Source organism: Triticum dicoccoides, chromosome 6B (genome assembly GCF_002162155.2).
Source record: "Triticum dicoccoides isolate Atlit2015 ecotype Zavitan chromosome 6B, WEW_v2.0, whole genome shotgun sequence".
NCBI lineage: Eukaryota > Viridiplantae > Streptophyta > Magnoliopsida > Poales > Poaceae > Triticum > Triticum dicoccoides.
Window position 1 is genome coordinate 568,766,769 of NC_041391.1, and position 9,372 is coordinate 568,776,140.

Below are 9,372 nucleotides of genomic sequence, written 5' to 3' on the forward strand. Positions count from 1 at the left end.
TTTTGTTTTTCAAATCAGATGAACTTATTTTCAGAATAGATGAACCTTTTTCAAATTTGATGAATTTTTTTATAATTTGATTAACTTTTTTTCTTAAATTGCATGAACTTCTTCCAAATTCGTGAACTTTTTCAAATTCGATGACCTTTTTTCAATTTGATGAAAAAATTCAAATTCGTGAACTATTACCTTTTTGCAAACTTTTTCAATTGGTACCACCTTTTTTTTTAAATGATTATTTTTAATTGTGATTTTTGTGAATGATTTTTCAAATTTATGTTTTCTTTTATTCAAGTAATTTATACCAGGTATATAATACTACTAAATGTTTTTAAGTTTTGTACTGACAGAAGGGTCAAATAGCATTTCCTCTAGTAATCAACAGACTGAGTTCCGTCGGGTGGTTAACGTGTTAGGTATTGACTTTGGCTGCGGGAGTTAGATAACCACCCCGCCTGATATACCTGAAGCTTTTTCCTTGTCGTGGTGCGAGCAAATGATTTGGGGCCACGTCCCAGTATGGTCGTCTGTGAGCGCCAGCCATAGTTTAAAAAACCGGACCGAACCACCGGTCGAACCAGAAAAAATCGGAACCGATGCTCGTGTCAGGTTTTTAAGCACAAAAGACTGACCTACAATTAGACCGGTGAGAACCAGTCAAATCGGCCGTTTTTTGGTGAAACCGGTTGATAAACTGTGCGGGCGAACCGGTATAGGGAGAAATTCAGAAAAATATTCCTACAGGTAGTGGGATTTGATCCAGGCATGGGAATTGTCCTATCCTAGGGCAGATAACCACCTCAACAACGCTTCTGTGTTGTCTAATAGAGGAAACCATTGCATTTAACCTAAATTTGCATATATTATTACTCTAAATATATATATTTTTAACTGTAAAATCCAGTAATCGAACCGGTGAACCAGCGGTCCGACCAGTAAAAACCTGAACCTAATGCCTTATCGGTTCGATCACTGGTTTGGTTTTTAAACTATGGTCCTAGCGCGCGTAACAGGCGCCAAATACGCTGATTAGGTCTCACTTAATACGCTGATTAGAGCGCGTATTAAGGTCTCGCCGAATACGCTGATTAGGTCTCGCTTAATACGCTGAATAGGAGGTCCCCTATTTTCGTCTCGCTGATTTTTTTCAGCGAGACGAAAGATCCCTCAAAAAAATCAGCAAGACGAAAATAGTGAACCTCCTATGTTGACGCATTTTGCGTCAAACAGCAGCTCGACGCATAGGGGTGACGCTTGACTGGGCCGGCCGACCAACCCCATCAGACAAAAAGAGCTGAAAACCAGCAGCGAGTAGCAGGAATTGATCCCATGACTTCAAACTCCAACCACGAGCCATTAGCCACTACAATACACACCACCATCTGAAGATAAAAAGTGCAAAAATATATAAGAACAGACAGCAGCGTTGAGATTTGGGAAACATTTTGAAAATATTTCTTGAAAATTGCGAGCAGTTTCAAAATGCCGCTTTTTTCGTATTCCATCTTTTTGGAAAAGTGAAGATGTTTTTTAATTCCGATTTAAAAATGAAACATGAACAAAATTTGCAAACCCCAAACAGATTTCAAAACACGAACAATTTTCAAAAATGTTTCTGAAAAACAAACAAATTACGAAAAACACGAACATCTTTTGATATCACGAACATTTTTTAGTTTTTTTAAAAATGGAAAGCAGGAACATTTTTTTAATTCAGCACCAAAAAAATTAAAACAGGAACTTTTTTTAAAATGCGAACAATATTTGTATTGTGCGCTTTTTTGGAAACATGAACAAAATTTTAAACATGGGAATATTTGTTGAAATTGTGAATGTTTTTTTTAAAAATGAACATTTTTCTAAAATGGTGAACAAACTTTCAAAACAAGAATATTATTTTAAATTCCTGAACATTTTTTTAACATGAACAAATTTCTAGAACTATGAAAACTTTGAAAACAAGAACATTTTTTGAAATTGTGAACAAATTTTATAAATAAGATTTTCTGAAATTATGAACGGATTCTGAAAATGATAATTGTTTTTGAAATTCATGTAGATGTTTTTAAGCATGAACATTTTTTGAAAATGTAAATAATTTTTAAAGGAAGAACATTTTTTTATAATTTCAACAAAAGCGTTTATTTTAAATCAGGAACATGTTTTGAAAATCATAAACATTTTTTAACGCACAAACATTTTTTGGAAAGTTATGATTATTATGAACAAAAGCATTTGCAACAATTTATGAAAACAAGAACATTTTTTGGATTTATGAACATTTTTTGAAAAGCGACCATTTTTGAAATTTCGAATATTTTTTAAAGGCAAGAACATTTTTCTAAATAGAAGAAAAATTTCCGAACATGAACTTAGTTTAAAAAATATAAAATAACCTTGAAAAGGAAAAAAACAGAAAATGAAAAAAAAGAAAAGAAACAGAAACAGAAACAAAAAACAAAAGAAAACAGAAAAACCAATAACAAAAACAAAAAACCGGTTCAGGGAACCTTCTAGATGGTTCCCAAAACCGGCTGGCTAGGTGCGACTGTACGCGCAATAACTGGGCCAGCCCATCGCGTTAAACCACTTGACCAACCACAGTTTGTTGAAAGCAGGAGGAAATAGCTCTATTTGACTCTCTCACCATAAAGATTAAACATATAGTACTATTATCTATCGGCTATAAATTATTGAATAAAGAAAATATAAATTTGCAAAGGCATTCACAAAAACCACGAATTGATAGGAATCAAAATTTTGAAAAGGTTTGTACCAATTGAAAAAGTTCGCAAAAATGGAAAAAGTTCAGTGAATTTGAAAAGAAGTTCACAGAATCTGAAAAAAATTCACCGATTCTGAAAAAAGTTCATCAATTTCAATAAAAAAAGTTCATCAAGTCTGAAAAAAAGTTCATCAATTTGAAAATAGTTCATCGGAGTTGGAAAAAGTTCATCTAAATTGGAAAAAGTTCATCGATTTTGAGAAAAAGTTCAAACAAAATGAAGAAGTTCATCTAATTTGAAAAATAAGTTAATCGATTTTGAAAAAGGTTCATAATTTTCTTTTAAACATTCATGAGTTTAAAAAAATCAGTTCATGGATTTTGAAAAGAAGTTCATCTATTTGAAGAAAACAATTATGGATTTGGAAAAAGAAAAAATGAAAAGGACAGTGAAAAAAGAAAAACGGAAAAACGGAAAACAGGAATGGAGAAATGGATGAAAAGCGTGTACTGGCGCGGAATTTTTGCACCTTTCTTCAGAGTTTAGAAAACAGAAGAAAAATGAATATGGGCCGGCCCACGAGTAGTTGCTTGGCTAGAAGGACGGGGTGATTCATCGTCAAATGCTAGAGAAGAGGAAGCTTGGGGCCGTCTATGGCAGCTGAAAGTCCCATCAAAGATCAGAGTTTTTCTGTGGCGTCTCGCTCGACACTCCATACCAACTACGGATGTCCTACACAGACGAAACATGGCGACGCAAAGTGCGTGTCCGCTGTGTGGATGCCAAGACTCGTGGAGACATGCTCTACTGTCATGCACTATGTCGAGGTGCATCTGGGCCTTGTCGGATGAAACACTTGTGTCGCAGATAACAGGGAACGAGGAACCTCATGCAAAGAACTGGTTGTTTGAGTTCCATGAGACACTAGACCACGTGAGCTTCACGAGAATGGTCGTTACTCTGTGGGCTGTTTGGTACGCGAGGCGGAAGGCAATTTATGAACATTTGTTCCAAAACCCTCACCAAACAGTATCTTTAGTATACTCTTATCTTCAGGAGCTACAACAAATCCCGACTGCTAAACAAACTGTGCAAGTATGTGAAGTTTCAGGGCAGCAGCGATGTTGGAACCCATCTCCAGCTGGGATTGTTAAAATCAATGTTGATGGTGCACTGGCAAGGCATAAGCGACTGGGAGTGGCTGCTGCAGTCTGCCGAGACTCCAACGGTAATTTTCTGGGCTCGTCAGCAGTTGTCTTTAAAGGAATTAGAGACCCTCTTATTTTGGAAACATATGCGTGCCGAGAAGCCCTATCTTTGGCGGAGGATCTCTACGAGCAAGATATCATGGTAGCTTCAGACTGCCAAGGTGTGGCGCAAGATATCAATGAAGGCACAGGGGGTGTCAATGGGGCTGTTATACATGAAATAATAGACCGTAGAGCGAGTTTCTCTTCTTGCTTGTTTGTTTTCGAGCGAAGGAACAATAACTTCGAGGCTCATAATCTTGCTAAATTCGCTTGTAATTTAGATATAGGGAGGCATATTTGGTTGGGCACTCCTCATGACCCAAACCGTGTACCTATGAACATTGTTTTGAATCAATAAAGCGAGCGGGTTTTCTCAAAAGAAAAAAAGTACGAACCGGCGCCTGCAGAGCTAAATAGAAAGCGCCCGAAAATAGCTCTCGCATAAAGATATAGTCGCTGCGTGCAAGCAGGGCCAGATTGCTAGCCGGTGAGGTACTGGAAGGGCGAGCGACTCGACGGGCAAATGGAAAAAAATCCAGGACCAAGAGTTTCCCAGTACGCGAGCACTTGTGTGGAATACTTCCTTGTGTATCTGAGACAGAAAATCCCTATACAAGATGACATAAATGCGGTTTGTTGATCCATAGGCGCCGTGCACTGAAGGAGCTTTTCACTAGGCCTGGACTACATCCAGCCTTCGGCTCCATCAAAACTACTCCCTCCGTTCATAAATATAAGTCTTTGTAGAGATTTCACTATAGACTACATACAGAGCAAAATTAGTGAATCTACACTTAAAATGCATCTATATACATCTGTATGTGGTTCATAGTGATATCTCTACAAAGACTTATACTCCCTCCATCCGAAAATATTTGTCCTAAAAATGAATAAAATGGATGTATCTATAACTAAAATAAGTCTAAATACAACCATTTCAAGGACAAGTATTTCCGGATAGAGGGGGTATTTAGGACGGAGGGAGTAGTTATCAGGTCATTTAGGAAGCACCACAGCTTGCATAATTTCAGGACGTGCTATTGACTTCAATATAGGCTGAAATTCTATCTACAGCTCAATAATACGTACATACTCCCTCCATCCGGAAATACTCATCGGAGAAATACATAAAAATGGATGTATCTAAAACTAAAATACATCTAGATACATCCATTCCTCCGACAAGTATTTCTGGACGGAGGGAGTACATTGATTCTTGCGTATATACAAACAATGCGGTGCATTACAAACAAGTATTACAACAGACAGCGGGAACCATGGCTAGCGACTGTAGATGAAATAGGGCACGCGATGGCAGCTGCTATCCAGAGGCAGCTCCAATGGTATTCTCTATGTGCCGCTTACATATGTATATTTTGCAACAATGCCCCTCAGAGGAAGAAGGGAAAGCCCTTCTGTGATTGTGGCTTGGTGCACTCTGAATTGGCCCATCCGATCTGCCTCCGCTCATTGTCATACACAACTAGTTTGCCGCGCAGAGAAACATCTGAATGGAGAACCAAGAAATGAACATTGCAAGTTTGACGTAATTAATCGTGTCACTGCACAGCAAGATTAGCGATTGGGGGGTAAGAGAAGAATCTATACCTCCGACAATTATGGTTGACCCATGATTGATCTCTGTTCCATTTAGCAGCCCCAGACAAACATTGCCCTTTTCCTGGAACAAGTCGAGCAAGCAGCCAAGCACAATAAACATAAGCATGAGTTCTCAGCATGGAACTCGTGTTAGAGATGCAGATCGATGTTACAAGACCTAACAGAATTTTATGGAAAATACATAGAAGACTTACACTGATAATCAAGTAATCGTCGGGAACAATGGTGAATGTTTTCGGCACGACAAACCATCTTCTCCCAAAATGAAGGTTCAAGGGCTTGAAGAAGGACCTGGAAATCCCGATATGATTAGAAAAAGAGAAAGTAGTTCTTTTTTACGGGGGCTTGCCTGTCGAACTTCCGCCCCTAAAAGAGACATCTTATAGGAGTATTACCTAACAGAAAAATCAGCTTTCCAGCATAGAGGTAATGTCGTATCTGAGCTATCCTGGACAAAACTGGGAGAGTCATCCTTAATCTGAGATGTTACAAGACAAAGTTAGTAAATGAAATTGGATAACTTCACCCAAACGAATAATTAATGAGACTTACAGCATCAATAAGGTTTTTATACATTTCCTCTGGAAGGTATGTATATGAGCTCCCGCTATCAAAAATCACTTGAACAGAATTTCCTGCGTGCCCATGCATGCTGAGCTCCTGATCTCCATAATTTACTTTCTGGGCTTCTGTGTGGTATAAGTTGCTGACAATATTGAAAACCAAAATCATCAAAGAACAGCGCAAGGTTTTCAAGGATTATTGCAACAAAAATACAATTTCATTGTGTGTGTGATTTAGGAGCCAAAGAAAAATGCTAATAATGGCAGTGCATGCAGTTAAACTTTTGAAAAGGAGGATGCAACTTACTCTGGACCACCTCGAATAGGAGCCCATGTCATTCCCCATCTTGGTACATAATCATCACCCAGAAACATGTACCCCCCACCATTTGTTTCTCTAGTGATACAATGACCGAAAATGTTGGAAATAATTCCTTTGCTGGCCAGCTGACTAGGAAGGCTTATTGCTGCACTGCTAAGACCAAGAATCCCATCGGTCTTTGCTGGTGAGGACAAAAGCTGGCCTTGCTGATCATATGCACACCTATTTGGTAGATAAAAACCAGTAAGATACTTAGATCATTTAAAAGCATTTGCTCTAATGTATCAGGAATGTGCAAAAGGGTCATCTCCTAAAAGGTCTAACCGTACCCAAATACAAAGTCTAGCTTTTCCCTTCCACCATTTGTAGCGATTAGATGCATATCATCCTTTGCAAGAACACCCATAGACGAGCTTCTATCGGCATATTCAATCTCATAATCACATTGCTTGCAAGTTTCGCAGTAGTTCTGATCGCCTTGCAACTCTTGACATAGCAAATCCCTGGGAGGGACTATCTTTTCTTTTGCTGGCTTATATAAAGGATGAGGTCCCTTCAATTGCGGTACATATTTTTTTAGAGCAGTTGAATAAACTTGGATAGAATAATGCGGCTAATCACAAACTGATATACTCAAACATCCAGATTTGTTAAATTTCTTACTTGGGCACAGTTTGTGCATGGTGCATCACACTGAATCCATGTTAAATCACTTCCAGTATCAACATCAAGGAAATAAGGTCTTGGTGGATTGCCAACAAAGATAGATGTGTAATACTGCCTGCAATCGGGGTAAGATAATATTAGCCTCAACAGCTGCAGACCCAGCTTTATAGAAATCTAAAATAAGCAGCGCATGGCTTACTATCAGACACATTAGCATAAATAGTACGCCTTTTATGGATAGAGAACAGTCCATCGAATATAGAGATTATTCTGGTAAATAGGCTATAAATATATCAGACACATTAGCATAAATAGTAGCCTTAACTAAAAATGACAGATCCTCAGACCTTAAGAACTGTCTGCTTATGACCTTGGGAGCAGAATTGCATTTCTGGAACATAAAAGGACTTTCTAGCTTTGATGTATATACTCATTACAGCCTACACCAGTACAACTAAACTAACTACACCTTAAGTTCTTCATATATGTACAAATAACTTTGAAAAAAAACCGTTGGATGAAGTCGATCAGACGGTAGAGGTGGCCAATCCGAGTGAGGTTGACCATTGGATATTCTCTTTACTACACCAGATTCTGCCATGTGTACTACCTAGAAGATTCTATGGCTGGGCTTAAGCCCTATAGACATTTTGCACAAAACTTAAACACACTTCTACTTTGCTCTAGACTCTTCCATATCTAGACTCTCTTAACTTCTTTTCTATCTAACTATCATCCATTTTTACTTGTGGCTATGGATGTACCTTCATAAATCATACTCCTACTTATCTTTCCAGATACAGAAGTAGCTATTCTTATTATTTTAATATGATATACCCAAAAATACACCTAGACAAAACACACTGGATATATTTTACCTGGGTTTTGCATCTTATACTTCATGCATATGCCTAAAATAAGTTCATCTGTCTATCATAATAAAAAGTAACAATATACCGATCTTAGGTTGTAATTTGATTATCTTAACTCTCACATGGCAATGGACGTATAATTTACTAGTATATGGAACAGAAATGTGCAATTTGATGAAAGCCAAACTTCTAACCTGTTTTAGTACTTACTAAATCCAAATATCATAACATCACCCAAACATTTTCTTGGGATCAGATTGAACCCAATTTTGTGATATAAAAGCATTAAGAGGGATCTAAATTCTAAAAGTTCGCTTTGTCCATCCAGTCCCAAAGAGGGATCTAACCTGTTTTAGTACATCTGATCATCAAAAGCACCCCCACCCCCCCTTCTTGAAATTGAATCATAAGGCAACGGAGTAAAATTTACTCTTAGAGTCAAATCAAACTTGTGAAGAATTGGTACGCACCCATCAGGGAACACATTGCCCTTGATCGGGAGCAGAACCGTGGAGTTGGTCCCAGCCGATGTCGCCCCCTTGACATCCAGCTTCTTCGTGACCTTCCTGCCGCCGCCGTCATCGACCCTCTTGGCAGCGAGCTTGATGTCGCCGAATTCCCGCAGCGCGCGGCCCTGGTGCGCCTTGGGGTAGAGCTGGAACAGGAACGACTTGGTCTCGTTCCGCTCCTTCTGCGCCTCCTCCTCCTCCATCCCAAGGAACTGCACGGCCACGTCCGAGTAGAAGCTGTAGTAGGCCGCGAGCGCGAGCGCGCCCAGCACGAGGACCATCGCGCCCGCCCGCCGCGAGACCGCCCGCCTCGATCGCCTGGCCTCCCTCCCCGCGGCAGCCATCGGAGGCCCCCGATGCGGCGGCGGGGCCGGAGCGCCAGCGCCCGGCTCGTCGGTGTAGGTGAAGGCGGTGATGGTCTTGCCCTTGGAGGGCTGGTCGGGGGGCGGGAGGGTGATGATGACCACGCCGTGGAGCTGCGGGGGCTCCGGCGGCGGGGGAGGGGGCGGCGGCGGCGGCATCGGCATCTCCGGTCGGGATCCCGGCGGCGCTCCGGCGGGGCGGGGTCAGAGGCGGCGGGGAGGGAAGGCCATCGGGGGCAAGTGATGAGGAAACTGGCTGGGGGAAGGGGGGATGGTTTTGGTGAGCTCGGCGGACTGTGATTGGTTCGTTGACTTGACTTTTTGCACAGAAGGGCATGATTGGAATTTCTCGGCAGATAATTCTTGGAGCTGCCATGATTTTTGTTAACGTTGGCGACGCGCATTGGCTTACGCACGGGAGTGAACATTGTTTCTGAATAATAATAATAATAATCGCAGGTGACATGTGCGTTTATATAAGT

The 9,372-nt window shown here is 40.3% G+C and overlaps 1 protein-coding gene across 1 annotated transcript; it reads right to left on the reverse strand.

Moving 5' to 3' along the window:
* Nucleotides 1–4,993: 4,993 nt before the first annotated feature.
* Nucleotides 4,994–9,099, reverse strand: LOC119322411 (aspartyl protease APCB1-like). Its single transcript, XM_037595903.1, has 9 exons — nucleotides 8,490–9,099; nucleotides 7,145–7,262; nucleotides 6,811–7,034; nucleotides 6,467–6,703; nucleotides 6,149–6,302; nucleotides 5,992–6,074; nucleotides 5,791–5,887; nucleotides 5,585–5,657; nucleotides 4,994–5,483 (listed from the first exon to the last, which is right to left on the reverse strand). Exons 1-9 carry the CDS (start codon nucleotides 9,053–9,055, stop codon nucleotides 5,368–5,370), a joined length of 1,668 nt encoding a protein of 555 aa, XP_037451800.1. The 5' UTR covers nucleotides 9,056–9,099; the 3' UTR covers nucleotides 4,994–5,367.
* Between the last annotated feature and the right edge of the window lie 273 nt (nucleotides 9,100–9,372).

Excerpts from the sequence above, each read along its gene's own strand:
- LOC119322411 (XM_037595903.1), bottom strand. The coding sequence starts at position 9,055 with ATGCCGATGCCGCCGCCGCCGCCCCCTCCCCCGCCGCCGGAGCCCCCG. Across the intron at positions 6,075-6,148 it reads ATAAAAACCTTATTGATGCT|ATTAAGGATGACTCTCCCAG; the intron begins GTAAGTCTCATT and ends GTAACATCTCAG. Across the intron at positions 5,658-5,790 it reads ACGATTACTTGATTATCAGT|GAAAAGGGCAATGTTTGTCT; the intron begins GTAAGTCTTCTA and ends GACTTGTTCCAG.